The 15,522-nt window shown below is 35.6% G+C and overlaps 2 protein-coding genes across 2 annotated transcripts; both read right to left on the minus strand.

Annotated features, from left to right (window-relative positions):
- Window positions 1-331: 331 nt before the first annotated feature.
- On the minus strand, window positions 332-1,276 carry LOC118835886 (olfactory receptor 52B2-like). Its single transcript, XM_036743179.1, has one exon. It carries the CDS (start codon window positions 1,274-1,276, stop codon window positions 332-334), a length of 945 nt encoding a protein of 314 aa, XP_036599074.1.
- A 10,821-nt stretch (window positions 1,277-12,097) lies between these two features.
- LOC118836596 (olfactory receptor 52D1-like) lies at window positions 12,098-13,042 on the minus strand. Its single transcript, XM_036743839.1, has one exon. It carries the CDS (start codon window positions 13,040-13,042, stop codon window positions 12,098-12,100), a length of 945 nt encoding a protein of 314 aa, XP_036599734.1.
- Between the last annotated feature and the right edge of the window lie 2,480 nt (window positions 13,043-15,522).

Here is a 15,522-nt window from a genome sequence, read left to right on the forward strand (position 1 = left end):
TCTAAAATCATTATTGGTTGGACAAATGCAAATTTAAACAATCTTGTGATATAATTTTACACATAGCAGACTGACTAAAGTGATAGAAGGGGAAAACAACAAATGTTAGAGGGGATGTGAAAAAATTGGGACTTTAATTCATTGTTGGTGGATCTATGAATTGATCCAACCAGTTTGGAGAGTAATCTGAAATTATGCCCAAAGACCCCAGAAAAGACTCTTTATCCTGAATATGGTTTTCCTATGACTAGAATTATTTCCACCAGCCATTCTTACAAACCTTCCAAATTCACAAGTACCCTTTAAAATCAGACTACCATGGCCCCAGACCTTATTTTGGGTGGCAAGCCAGAACTTGGAGGACATGTTCCTTAATTTGCTTGGTTCTGGCCCCATAGATTAAGGGGTTGATCATGGGAGGTACCAAGAAGTAGAGATTGTCAACAATAATCTGGATGTTAGGAGGCATTTGATATCCAAATGCTTGAGTCAAAAAAGAGAAAACAACAGGTGAATAAAAAAGGCCAATGATACAGAGATGGGAGCCACATGTGCTCAGGGCCTTGTGCCGTGCTTCCCAAGAGGGAAAGTGGAAGACAGCTCGAAGAATCATCCCATAGGAGAGGCTGATAAAGAGTAGGTCCATACCAATAGAAGTTACAACAATCATGAAACCATAGACAATGTAGTTAGATATATCTCCACAAGAAATCTGTACCACAGCCATGTAGGTACAATAGGAGTAAGGAATAATGTTAGTTCGGAAGCTGGTCAAGGTTTTGGCTAAGATAGGCATTGGAATAAGCTCTACCATAGTTCTTGCTAGGATTGCAAGCCACATTTTCACCAGTGAATTATTAGTTAATATGGTTATGTACCTCAGTGGATTGCAGATGGCTACAAAATGATCAAAAGCCATGGCCAAAAGAATGCCAGATTCCATGTCATAGAAAGATGCGATGAAGAACATATGGATGAGGCACCCATCAATGCTTATCTCTTTAGCATCCAGCCAGAAGATGCCTAGCATGTGTGGCACAGTTGCACTAACTAAAGACAGGTCAACAAATGACAGCATGGCCAGCAGAAGAAACATGGGCTCATGGAGACTCTTTTCTACATGAATGATGGATATGATGGTGATGTTTCCAGTGAGAGCAGTAATGGAGACTAAGAAGTAGGGCAGTGAGAACAAACCATGATAAGACTCCAGTCCTGGAATCCCAGCCAATACAAATACCTCTGGCTGGGGAATGGAGTTGTTACAAGAGGACATCCCACTTTACTCCTAGCTGGGGGTGGAGAGAGGAAGGGATCTATTCACTGAAAGTCACAGAGAAATTAAGCATAAATAGATCATCAGATAAAAAGCACTTAGGTTAAGTGATATGTGTTTTCTTGTACTTCATCTGTTTGGAATCCATCTGGAAAAAGAAAAAAAAAAGAAATGACTCGAAAGATGCATCACTGGTGAGTCACTTCCCTCGTGTGTAAGTAGATCACTTTATCTGTTCATTTATTACTTGTATGCTTGTGAACTGGATCCTGATTTGAGTTTATTGTGCGTATTTCCTTTGGGAAATCATCAGCCATCCCGGGCTCCTATTGCACACTGTCTCCTTTTATAGAGACTACCTGGCATAGTAGATAGAAAAGTAGCCTCACATTTTGGAAGACCTGTGTTCGAATCTTAATTCTGACTCTGACATATACTGGCTGTGTGTTCCTGGACAGGTTGTCTAATGTCTGAGGTTGCTGGGCAACTCTCTAAGAGTATAAGCTGCAGTGAAGAGTTTGAATTACATTAGTATAGGGAATTTCCTCATTCAAGAGTGCTCTATACCAATAAAATCATGGGTTCAACAACCAATGCTATCTTCCCTTTAAAGATGCAATTACACTTGGGAGAGAGAGGTGGTGTACAGAAACTTTTGTATTTGGAATCAAAGGTTTTGGGTTCAAATTTCATCTCTATTTACTACCTTGGAGAAGGCACTTAACTCCTCCTGTCTTCAGTTTCCCCATTTGTAAAATGAAGAATTTGGAATAGGTGATCTGCCTTCTAGGTCTCAATCTATAGTCTTACAGTCCTATCTCAAACCTAAGCTGATGCCTAGACTCTGACTTATTTAAGATTTTCTTTTCTTTCTTTCTGCTAGGGTACACACCTTAGATTTGTATGAGTAGCACTTATTCTTGCTATACCACTGCTACTGTTTCTTACCTGCTTTTGGTATAACTGAGTTTATCCAGACGTCTTCAAATAGGTGTGGCCATAGGAATTTCTTCCCCATTTAAATTCACTAAATAGAGATCATTGCAGAAAAAAAGACATAAAATATCCACAAAGCAAAATAGAATATGATAGTAGAATTTCATGAACTTGAGAAATCACTTGATTAGTCTTCTAGTTCACGCACTTCGAAGATGAAGAAACAGATTCAAAAAGTTGAAATGACTTGTTTAACGTCACACTCTAGAAAAGCAGAGGATCTAATGCTTGTCTCTGAGTTTCTCGACTCTTAAGCCAATGTTTTTCATTTTATGCCTGTTAGTAAATAAGTGACCCCTTCTGCATCTCCTCTCATGTTCTGGCTTCCTGGCATTTTTTTCAGACCATATTCAGGTCTAGGTAACTCTGAATTCCAGCTAAGTAAGTCACCTCTATCATCTTATAGCTGCCAATTATCTCCAACTGCCTGATGACAATTTCTCCCTTAAGGAATTACTCAAAGTCTAGCCTACAGATTTTGCGAACTAAGCAACTGCATAATCATTTTCTGTAGACTGAAGCAGTGAATTAAATTTACCCACCATAGTAATGAAAAACAGTACTAGGTGAGAGAGAGGGAATTGTTGGTGTAAAACAACCTCAAAATTCCTCCAGTCTAAAAGAAATAAACTTATTTTAAAGATGATGATATTGAGACCCAGAGAGATTAAATGATTTGCTAAAGGTAAAGTGTCAGAGATAGAATTTGAACCCAAATTCTCTTTCTACAGAATCAATGCTTTCTTCCACTATACAGCAATGTCATGGTGGGACTATTATTCAATCAATCAATCTCAAACAGTGAGGTCTGTTAATGGGAGAATGGACTGCCTTAAGAGATAATTTGAAACACAGATATCAAATGCTCGCAACTGCAATACATCTGAACTGCCTGCAACATATTTTAAATTTAATTGGAAAATATTTACAAAATAAAAATACAACACATGTACAGATAATGTGATTGTATGATTTTCTCCATTAACATGCAGCCTACAATAATACTTATGTACAGTTACAGGGGACCCTTTTCAATTTGAATTTAACATCACTGATGTAAAATATTTAAAGTTTTGCAAAGTACATCATTATACTTCAGTCTGATGGAAGGTTGATACTAAAGTATAGGAGAAGAAGGATAAATAGTAAATGGGTTTTAAAATAAAGTATGTAAAAATTCACCTAAAGAGAGTAATTGGACCTTTGCAATTACAACTAAAAATGACAGTTAAGTGAATAATGATGCTATATCACAAATGATTGTTTCCATAGAGCAACTCTGGAAGACCTTGTATAAATTACTCCCAAAGAACACCATTTGACTCTGCAGTTATCACTAGAAAAGGACAATCTTAACATTTTCAATGGAGCCCCTTGATAATATGGTAAATGGAAGGAAATGTATACATGCATACGTACATATATATATACACACATATGTGTGTTAATGATATGTATATAAAATATATTTATAAATGTATACATGTACATATAAACATGTTTATGAACACATATTATTATATACACATATTTATGTATATCTATATATACATATATATATACACATACATGTCAGTATATCCATCCCCCAGCCCCACCCTGCCATGACTATTACCCTGAAACTTATACACAGGGTTTCTGGATCTCTGCTTATAAACTCATTCTCTAAAGAGTTCAATAGACAATGCCTGTGTGCCTCTTTGAAATAGTTCTGAGGTCATGGGGAAGCTATTTAGTAGCAGAAAGATTTAAGAGCTATTAAATTCAATTCCCACCAAAATTTAAAGTTACTACAGTGTATGGAAATCTGTTTGGCATGAGGGGAGATAATATAGAGGATAATTATAAAGGAAACAGAAGGAAAGCAGAACCTCAAACTTTATTTTGCTTCAGTTTTCTCTGGCAAGGGAAGTGAACATTTAAAATGGAAAATGGTGAATAGGACTTGATTGCTGAGATGAATAAAGCCATAATAAGAGATCACCTAACTGTAATGGATGGATTTGAGTCACATGTCCAATGTGAACTGGAAACACAGGCATTGAAAGGACTGGAACATATGATCACTAAGCCACTATCACTTGAGAAGAATAATGTTCTCATCACCTTCGGAAAAGTGAAGAGAATGGAGTTGGCAAATTGGAAAGGTGGCAAATACATCAATAAGCTCAACTTGTCACTTCGTGATAAAATGCTAGAGTAGATTATTAAAGAAATTGTGACAGAACACTTTGTGAAAGAAACAGTGGCAAGGAGGAAATAGCATGTCTTTTGCAAAAATAATTTATTCCAGACTGAACTAAGGGAAAAAAGGGAGGAGGCACATATATCAGATTGAGAAGACCTGATTTAGAGGATTGCCATGTAGGTGGAGCATAATACTTGGCTCCAGAAAGTAGAATCAGGAACAGTGTGTAGAAGTTGTAGATATCCACATTTTATCACACTGTAAAGAAAAGCTCTCTAATAATTAGAACTATTCCTAAGTAGGATGCACTGCTTTAGGAAGTATATAGTCCTATCTTGCATGGAGTTTTTAAACAGATGCTGGATAACCTCTTGTCGGGAATTTCATAGAGAAGCTTGTGTTTAGTTACAGGTAGGTAGTGTGTTATCCTGCACTGGGAACATATTCAAAAGACCTCACCTGAACACCATTTATTTTTGTCATCATTCTCATTTTGGGTTTGTCCCTTTGTTGTTGCTGAAACCAGACTGCAATTTTCTGAGTACCCTATATTTAGAACTGCGGCAGCTAGATGGCTCAGTGGATAGAACATTGGGCCTGGAGTCAGAAGTCTTGAGTTCCAATTCAATCTCAGACACTAACTAGCAGTATGACCTTGGGCAAGTCACTTATCCTGTTTACCCTTAATCAACCAGTTTCCTATGACTTCTCTCCACTGGAGAAGTGAATAACAAACCACTCTAATATATTTGTCAAGAAAACTACATGGGCAGTATGATCCATGGACTAGTTAAGAGTTAGCCATAACCGAACAAAAAAAATATTTAGAACAGGAAAAAAACTTTCAAGGTCACTGAATCTAAACTTCTCATTTTTAAGTAAAGAACCCAGGGTCAGAGAGACTAAACAATTGCCTAGGGCTGCACAGCAAGTGAAAGAATTGGTATTTAAAAGTACCATGCTAAAAAATAAAGACTAGGTAGAGATAGTCATCATATGGTGTAGTTAACTTTTTTTCAGAATTTTGCCCAGAATGGATGAACAGGTACCTGAATGATCATGGAAAGGTCAAGAATAAAAATATAATGAAAAATAATTCACTGTGAGCCTTAGGAAGACCTCAGTGTGTGTGTGTGTGTGTGTTTGTGTGTGTGTGTGTGTGTAAAGATACACACATACATATGTGTGTACATATATATATGTACACACAGAAGATCAATTTGAAATTGATTTGTTTTGTGAAGGGGAAAATGGATGAGTCATGGATAGTGGTCACTGATCACAGAAAACCAGAGAGTAGGGTTTGATTGTTTAGTTAATGAAAATTCTTTAGAAATTCGGACTCCATGTTCATACCTTTTATCCTAACTTAGCTTCCTGTTTTCCTTCATTCTGTTCTCTTCTCATGATTTCTCCATGTTCTGACAGAAATATGGGAGCAAATATTTCATTACCTGGAAGTACAAGGGTGATGGAAGAAAACTGAAGAGTCCAGTTAAACTGGAGCTGTGGCCCAGCCTAGGACCATCTATCTGAGACATGAATGAAGAAGAGCAAATAATGTATGCAGAAGTTGAGAGGATCCTTTGTCAGAATAACTCATGTGAGAGGAGTATTTATGCTACGGATCCTTCTCTACTCTTTGTCCCAGGGTACGCCCCATTAAACAAAGAGTTCTCAATAGCTGGGTCATTTCAAGCATCAGAACTCTCATATGGGAGTAGGTGAGAAAAGGAGATATCTGTCAGTTAAATCAAGGATTAAAATGAAAAGGGAAGAGCTGGATTTTTGCAAAGAAAGGGAAACACTATGTATTAAATTTACTGGGAAAAAAGTTGGGTCTCTCATTAGACCAAGCTCTTTGTTTTTTGTCTTTTTATTCCTAGAGCTTAACATGATGTCTGGCACAGAGTAGAAATTTAATAAATGCTTGTTGACTCACCAATTAAATGACTGAGGTAAATGTATCAGGGGCTGGGGCACACTTAAACTTGACAAATGTAATCTAATGCAGTTGTCTCCAAACTCAAGAAACTAATCAATAAAAGTTCTGGACATATGTTGGAGAGCATGGTCAAACATGAACTTTAGAAAAATCATTTTGGTGATCGTGTGGAAAATGAGTGAGAGAGTGAAGAGACTTGGGGCAGGAAGACAAATAGGAAGCAATTGTAATAGCTCTTGGGAGAAGTCATGAGAGCCTAAACTTGAGTGGGAGCCATGTGGGTAGAAAGATTGGGATGGATATGAAAGACGAGAAGATTAAACTTACTGGATTTGGCAGTTGATTGGACATGAGAATGTGAAGTGAGATAAAGTGATGAGATGAAGAAGATTCTGAGGTTGTAACAACCTGGGAGACTAGAAGGGTATTGGTGTCCTGCATAGTGAAAAGAGAGTTTTTGAGTGAGGGGTAAATTCAGGGGAAAAATAATACAAAGATATCTAGGATACAGATTATAGTCCATCAGTGCCAGTGTCCTCACTCTGTCTCCTACAAAATGAAAAGAGTGACTGGATCTGAGTGTAGAGCCCACCCTCCAAGTGAGTATCCATTCACATGAATAAGGAAGTGATCTAAGGGACAAAGGGAGGGAATTTTCCCAATAGCTCCTACACATTGTCGATATGGCTACCCAGTAGCACTGAGGAATGGGACAAAGATCTGAGGACCAGCTCAGAACTAGAGGTATGGGAGTTTTGACAATAAAGGAAAGGAATCAAGGAAGTGTTGAGTGTTAAAGGAATATGTGGTCATGTTAGAGATAAGTACAGAAACATCCTCTGGCAATGAGAATTGAGTGAAATCTTCCCACTTACCCACCAACTGGGTGGATACACCCCTTTAATCAATGAAATGGTGCCCTAAGTAAGGCCTCAGCCCTTCTTTGTACATCATTATTGTGGAGAACCAAAATGAAAGATTCACTCATCAGCTTCCTTTGAGCACACACAAATCAAGACAAAGTGTTTCAGAATCAGGTCCCTTATTGTTCCAAGATATGGAATGGATTTAGAAATCCCAATACGTAAAATATAACATAGGGAATCAGGAGTTCTGCATCCCTAGCAGCCTGAGATCTTTTCTGAGAATCAGTTTCATCCTCAGGAATTTCTAATTCAAATCCTTAACAGGTTTGTCTTAACAAAGTTCTGATTCTGTTATCTTTGATAAAGATAAAAAGATTTTTTAAAATAGGAGTACTATCTTCATTCCCTTTTCCAATATCATCTTCCCATCTACTACAAGTAGAATTACTTCCTTTTTGTTCTTAGCTGTAATATATGTATATCTGTATATGTACATACATATTTACATATGTGTATATGTATGTATATATGTGTATCTGTATATGCATATATTTACATATGTGTATGTGTATGTATATGTGTGTGTGGATATGTATACATAACAGCTTTAAGATTTATCCTGATATAAATCAGCACTGTCACAGTGTTTAGAACTTTAGGATTTCCAACAGCACTCTTACAAGTCTAGATTACTCTTTCATATAGAGAGTTAAATGGTCTGCTTTGTCTGCCTATCTCTACCTCTAATTTGTTCTCAATGTAGTTCCTCTCTATCCACACAGCTTTATTTACAACAGTATCTTATTTTTCATCCAAGACAAGTTGTCTTCAGATTTCCTCTATTCTGATTTTTAAATTGAAACCTTACTGTCAAATGCATTAAGGCTCTTCCTTTTGTTTCTCTCTTCTTCTTGCTGATCATACTTCAGACAACATGGAGAAAGATCTTGCCAAGTTATTGTTCCAGGATGTTAAATATAGATAAATAAACTATATGATTCTCTATGGTCATGTTGGGATTATCTGAGAGTTGTTTCTGTGATGAGTGAGAGGAGAGTAGTGTTCTTCTTTCTCCTCTTCCCTGAGTAGCCCCTTACCTCAAAATCTTAATGTGTTTCAGTGGTTTTACTCCTAGCCAAAGGGCATCAACACCTTTCTAGTCCCCCAGGTTGTCATAATCTTCTTCAGAATGTTCTTTATCTCATTACTTTAACTCATTTCACAAGAAACAAAAATGGGGTTTATATAAATAACTTTAAAAGCATCTTTAGTTGAATGAAGATAGGGCCTGGATATTTGATTTCATTCATTTGTAGAACTCTCAGATGAACTAACTCTCTCTATTAATGCAACTTAATATGTTTTCTGCAGTTTATAGCCTTCAAGAATGACCTAGAGCAATGAGAGGTTAAGTTATTTGCTGAGGGCCACACAACCAATATGTTTTAGGCCATGAAACAAGGTCTTTCTGCCTTTTCTATTCTCCTTCCATTACATTTTTCCTTTCATCACATGAATATTATTCAATTTAACTGAATAAGTACTTCTTGCATGTATTATATAATTGCATATATTTTAAACAGTGCTAGGTTGTGCAGAAGATAGAGAACAAACCCTGAAGTCAGGAAGACTTGTCTTCCTGAGTTTAAATCTGGCCTCACACGCTTATTAGCTATGTAAGTCTGGACAAGTCACTTAAAACCATTTGCTTCAGTTTCCTCATCTATAAAATTAGCTGGAGAAAGAAATTACAAATCACCCTAGTATCTCTGCCAAGAAAATGCCAAATGGGGTCATGAAGAGCTAGACATAATTGAGAATTACGGAATTACTGCAATATCAATTCATGCAAAGTTCCCCATTTTTCCATGTGTTACTCATTTCACTATTGCTAAAAACAATATTATATTAAATACATATATGATGTAATTTCTTTAGATATGCCTGAATTTTTGACACTGTTTCCATTTCTTAGCTAACACAAAGAATGATTTTATGAAGGTTTTCAGTATGTACATGATATCTTTGTCTCCATATTTGACTTCCTTGCGGGTATATTATCATTATTATAAGCACTGAGTCAAAAGGTATGGATGCTTTTGTTCTACTTCTTGCATAATTATAAAATGATATCTGGAAAGTTATATGAATAATTCATAACTCTACCACAAATATATTTTTATTCCTGTCTCCTCAGAGTCCCTCTTAAACTATTTCAATTTTTATTATATTTGTCAAATTAAACAATGAGCTTCTGTTTGTATTTATTTACTATTGTTAATTTGTACGCTATTTTCCAAAATGGCTAATAATTTTAAACTCTTGTGAAAACTGTTCATATCCTTTGATGACTTATGAACTGAGAAATATCTCATGATAACATATTTGTAGTAATGTCCACCGTATCTTGGTTTTCAGACTTTTAACACTAAAATTTCATTCGCATATCTTTCTAAGATAGTATCTTATTCTAACTTTTTGTTATTTATAAGGAAAATTTTTACTTCTATATATCTGACTCTCTTTATTTTGTCTTTTCTCATTTCTCCCGACCCTGGTTCAAAATTCAAACACAAGCCACAGTTCTGAAACATACTTTTTCTAATTTTCTTCCTCCTATGATATAGTAGCTATGTGCAGATTACACATACATCTTAAAATTATAGTGACATATGATGTAAAGTGTTGGACTAAACTTAATTTCTGCCAGATATTTTCTAATTTTACAAGAGGTTATTGTCAAAAAGGGGGGTATATCTGTAAGGAATATTTGATTATATAACAGTGAACTAATGTTTTGTTTTGTTCTTTGTTAGTTTTTTTGTTTGGTACTTGGTGGTTATGTCTATTCTAATTGTTTAGTTAATTTTCTTAAACTAGTACCAAATAGCTTTTGGCTACTGTTATGTAGTATAACTTAAAATGTGCTGATACTGTATTCCCTTTATTTCTATTTTTTCTCATCTTGCCTGATATTCCAGATGTTTTGTTCCTTCAAATGTATTGACTAAGGAATGAAATCTCTTGGTTAATTAGCTTGATATAGTATTAGGTCTGCTATTACTTTTCAAATCTGAAAATCAATTTATGTGGTATCATTATTTTGATTCTAGTGGCATAGTTAAATACTGAGCAATGAATTTCTCTCTAATGATTATTTCTGTTTCTTTAAAGATTATTCTTTGGTTTTCATCATATAAATCTTTTATGTATCTCAATAGGTTAACTCCCAGATACTGTATGTATTTTGTGATAATTTTAAATGAAAATTTTCTAATTGTTGTATTTTCATGTTTTTAGTTAGTAACATATAGAGAATGATGATTTGGGGAGATTTTTTTTTGGCTCCAATACATTACTTAAGTAATTAATCATCCCAAATTGTTTATTTGCTGATTTTCTTTTATTCTATAAGTACACTCTTAGTTACCTGTAAATAACAATATTTTATTCTGATTTTTTTGCTGATGTTATTACTTTACTTTTTTTTTCTCTTATATTGTTGCTGTCACTAGTGTTTCTAGAATTATGTCAAACAAAGGAGGAGGGTGACATCTTTGCTGCCTTATTCACATGAATAGCTATAAGTGTTTCTTTGTTTCCATGTTTTCTTTCTTGATTTTAGTTTTTTATCATATTAGAGTTCCTTCTTGTCTATATAATTTTAACCATTTACCGTAAATCAGTTTTAAATCTTTTTTCTGTGACTTTCACTGCATCTATTAAAATAACCTTGTGACTTCGTATAATAATTGCTATTTATATTATTATTCTAATTGTTCTACTAATTTTGAATCATATTTACATATTTGTCAAGAATCTAATTTGAGAAAAGTAAATTAATTTCTAGATATATTACTCTAGTCTCCTCGTAGCAATTTAAGATATATTTTTGTAATAGCAATTTAATAAGATTTGTTTCCATATTCCTAATTGTACTTCTCTTGTGACAATGGAAAAAAATTAAGAAAAACAAGACGATAGCCCAAATGCTATTGTCTTTTCTTTATAACATATTTATTTTGCATTTTAAAATAATGTACATACATGCATATATACATGTATTTCATATATAACTTAGCAATATATGCATATATACACATTCAGGGAATATACATTTTGCATTTTAATATATACACATATGTGCATATATGTGTATACATGTATTTACCACGCATACTGTCTTATCTCATGGTATGTAAGCTCCTTAAAACAAGACCTATTTCACTAAATAAATTCTTGATTAATTATTTCTTCTAATGGATTCTTTATTTAATACTTCATTCTATATGTTTACCTATGATTGTTCATATTGGCACATAATGTTCCATGCATTTGTAACTCTCAAAAGGTAGTGATACCTTTACTATTTCTCTTGCTCTTAACACACAGAATTAAAGACACATGATCCATCATCAATTATTCAGAAACTTATTCTGTTTAAAGATAGTCATCCAGGGTCATTGGCTTTAAAATATCCTTTCTTTTACTCCCCTCTAATAAGCCATTCCCTAGGGAAGGATGGTAAACAAGGAGAATTTATCTGGAAGTAGAATAGCAGGAAGAAGAGAAATGCTTTTTGCCCATCTTTTCTTCTCTTCATTAGAAGTGTTACTTCAAGATTCCCCAAGAAATGGTATAAAACTTGTTAAAAAGTAGGTGGTTAATTTTCTTTTCTGTAAGTATAATAGTTGGTAAAATGGCAGGAATTACTGACAAAAAGTCATGGACCACTACATATAAATTAGAGATGGGCTCTTTGGTCTTGCCTCAACTCTAAATTTTAGCTGCTTCTCTTACTATGTCTATTGATACCTCTATCACAATCAGACAGACTTGACCTTCAATGCCCCAAGAACATAATTCCGGATTTTTTTGGTCCTGACACCATATACAATGGGGTTGAGGAATGGAGGAACCAACAAGTACATGTTGGCAATGAAAATGTGGATTTGAGGTGGCACATTGTGGCCGAAGCGGTGGGTGAGAAATGTGAAGACAGCTGTAGAGTAGAAGACAAGGATCACACAGACATGGGAGCCACATGTCCCCAAGGCCTTAAGGCTAGCCTCACGGGATGGGAGGCTGAAGACAGCACGGAGAATAAAGACATAGGAGATAGCAATGAAGAAGCCATCACAGGAGCCAATTACAGAGGCCACACTTAAACTATAGCGCTTTGTGGAACCTGTGTCTACACATGCCAATTTTACCACTGCCATGAATTCACAGTAAGTATGGGCTATGGTGCGAGTCCCACAGTAGGGCAATTGCTTGAGCAAGATAGGGTGTGGAGAGAAGAAGCCCACACCCCGGAGAACCACAGCCCCACCAATCTTAGCTATCCGGGCATTAGTAAGAATGGTTGTATGACGCAGTGGGTTGCAAATGGCCACATAACGGTCAAAAGCCATAGCCAAGAAAAAACCAGATTCCATGGCTGTAAAGCTATGGATAAAGAACATCTGAGTGAGACAGGCATCAAAGGCAATTTGATGTGAACCAAGCCAGAAGAGACAGAGCATTCGGGGCAGAGTAGAGGTGGAGAGGACCAGGTCAGTGACAGAAAGCATGCACAGGAAGAAAAACATGGGCTCATGTAGACTTCTCTCTGCTCGTACTACAAATAGGATTGTTATATTCCCCACCACAGCCACCAGATACAGGGAACAGAAGGGAATCCCTATCCAAGTGTGTAGGTACTCCAGGCCTGGGATGCCAACCAGGAAAAATGTGGTTGTGGAGAAATGTGAATCATTCATAGGAGACATTGTGCTCTTATCGGAGGCCACCAGTAACTGGAATTCCAAAGGCTCAAGTATTCCAGAAAGATCATTGCTATCAGATCCTGAAAAATACACAATATATAGATCAGGGAATGAAGTGCAAACCATCGCCAGAGGCAGTAACATATGTGAAACTGTTGCTTTTGTTAAGCTGCTGTCTGGGTTTTCTTAATAATCAATATTAGTTTCAATTTAAATTGGGATGAGAACAGCTACCATCTTTCAATGAATCTCAGAATCTGAATCTTGAAGAAACAAATTAGAAATGTAATTTCCAATTGGTATCACTTAACACTCACTGAAAGAATGTACTCCACAGGAAGATTTGAAAAACATCTTTATTAAATTCTATCCCTTTAGATTTGGCACATTTTTTTTCCATCTGTTATTTTCAGATCTTAAATCCTTGGTGCAACAAATTGACTCTCCCTTTCAGATTCATGTCATCTTTTTGAAGGAGAAATTTTGTTTCATCACTTGAATGACATCAACAAAATGTTACCCTTGCAATAACAGACAAAACTAATCCAAGAGGCAATTTGAATAGTAAAGGCTAGAATATCCAAGACTTCAAGGGTGAGGATATGAATTCTCTTTGTTAATAATACACCTTCATATTTGTGAATTTATTAAGTGGACACCATTAATTAACATGCAAATTTCAAGGAAATCACAAGATTAATGGGATCCAGGCCCCTTCTTTCTGCTTGCAATCCTTTGGATGCTTTCCAACCTAACCAGTCCTATCTAAAGTGTGATGCTCACAATGCTGCATATTTGAACTGAATAGCCCCAATGTACTATTACCTTATTCTTGGAAGCTATGTTTTCCCTAATGCAGTTTAAGATTCGTTGAGTCATTCACCCTCTTCATAGACTATTTTCCAACTTCTCAGTTGTAAGTATGTATCAGTAACAAAGTCATTCTACTCCCTTGGTCATTCTTTGCTGTTTTCGCCTTGATACCAAGACCCCTACTATGAATCTTGTGTATCAGTAGACATATGGATCCATGATTTTCTTGGCATGGGTGCCTTATTCAGGAAGGCGGTTTGCAGCTTAGTCAGTGAACTTCATGAGTTGTATGACCAAAAAGTCTTCACTATCTAATGAATAATTTGCTGGTGGTAACCCTTTCTAAGCTTAGTCAGGACCATCCTCTAACAAATGATACATGCTTATGATGGGCATTGTAATCCTTTATAGGTAGGTGTGACATAGGAGAACAAAAACTATTGTCATGTAATAAGGAGACATCATAGGAGAACTTTAGTGAAATTCAATTAAATTATTCAATTAATTGTTTTTTATAATCAAGAACTGAAATTTCAGATTGACTCTTCACCACTGGTAGCTAGAGTTATGTCCTCCTTTCTCCATAGACTTATCTGGGAATTCCAGTTAGAAGGAATATAAGTGGGAGTCAATTTTTTTGCTAAAATATTTGGCAATGTACTCTCCTCTCTAGTGGTTTTATTATAAGTTCCTAGTGAAAGGTGCGGAAGTAAGTAAGCACAAGTCTGTGATCAAAGAATGAGTAGAATTCTCAGGTCCCTACAGACTTGGGGTGTCCAGAAAGTCAGAAGTTTTTTTTCCACCACTCTCTTCTATATGCTTGAGGGTCCCTTGGGGATAGGAACACCTCTAAGTGTGAAAAGAAAATGTCTCTCTGATTCTCTTATTTTTTTCTTTTTTGTGTGAGGCAATCAGTGTTAAGTGACATGTCCTGGGTCACACAGCTATTAAATTTCAAGTATCTGAAACCAAATTTGAATTCAAGTCCTCCTGACTTCAGGGCCAGTGCTCTATCCACTGCACCACCTAGCTTCCCCTCTAATCCTCTCATAAACATGAAAGTGGAAAGTTCACATATGTGCTGACATACCAACCACATAGTTACACATAAAACTTGCATATGTCTCTGATTTTTTTAAATCATGAGTTCATAAAATCTTTGAGTCAGAAGTTCATCTTACTACAATCTTTATTTTATAAGTGGCAAATAGTGACAGAGTCTAGACTACATTGCTACTGTCCTAAGACACATGTACTGGTGGGCATATGCAACTATACTCAAACATAAACTTATCTCAAATATATATATATATATGTTTATATATATATATATATATTTATACATGTATACATATGTATATATATATATATATATATATATATATATATATATATCTTTAAATACATAGAAACAAATTGAACACACATTCATTCTTGTACTGGTTTATTCAAAAAAATTTTACTAAGTATTTACTGAGTGCAAAACCCTGTCTTAGGCAAGGCTGTGGGGAGATACAGAATTTAGATAAGACATGGTTTCTGGTCATATATAACTGAGATTGCTAAAGGGATCAGGCAGACAAGGAAATCTACAACTTACTCTTGTATCAAGAACCCAAGATGGCACTGGTATACATACATTTCTGAAAGCTTGTGCAGCCATGAGACAG

This window comes from Trichosurus vulpecula, chromosome 2 (assembly GCF_011100635.1).
Source record: "Trichosurus vulpecula isolate mTriVul1 chromosome 2, mTriVul1.pri, whole genome shotgun sequence".
Classification (NCBI taxonomy): domain Eukaryota; kingdom Metazoa; phylum Chordata; class Mammalia; order Diprotodontia; family Phalangeridae; genus Trichosurus; species Trichosurus vulpecula.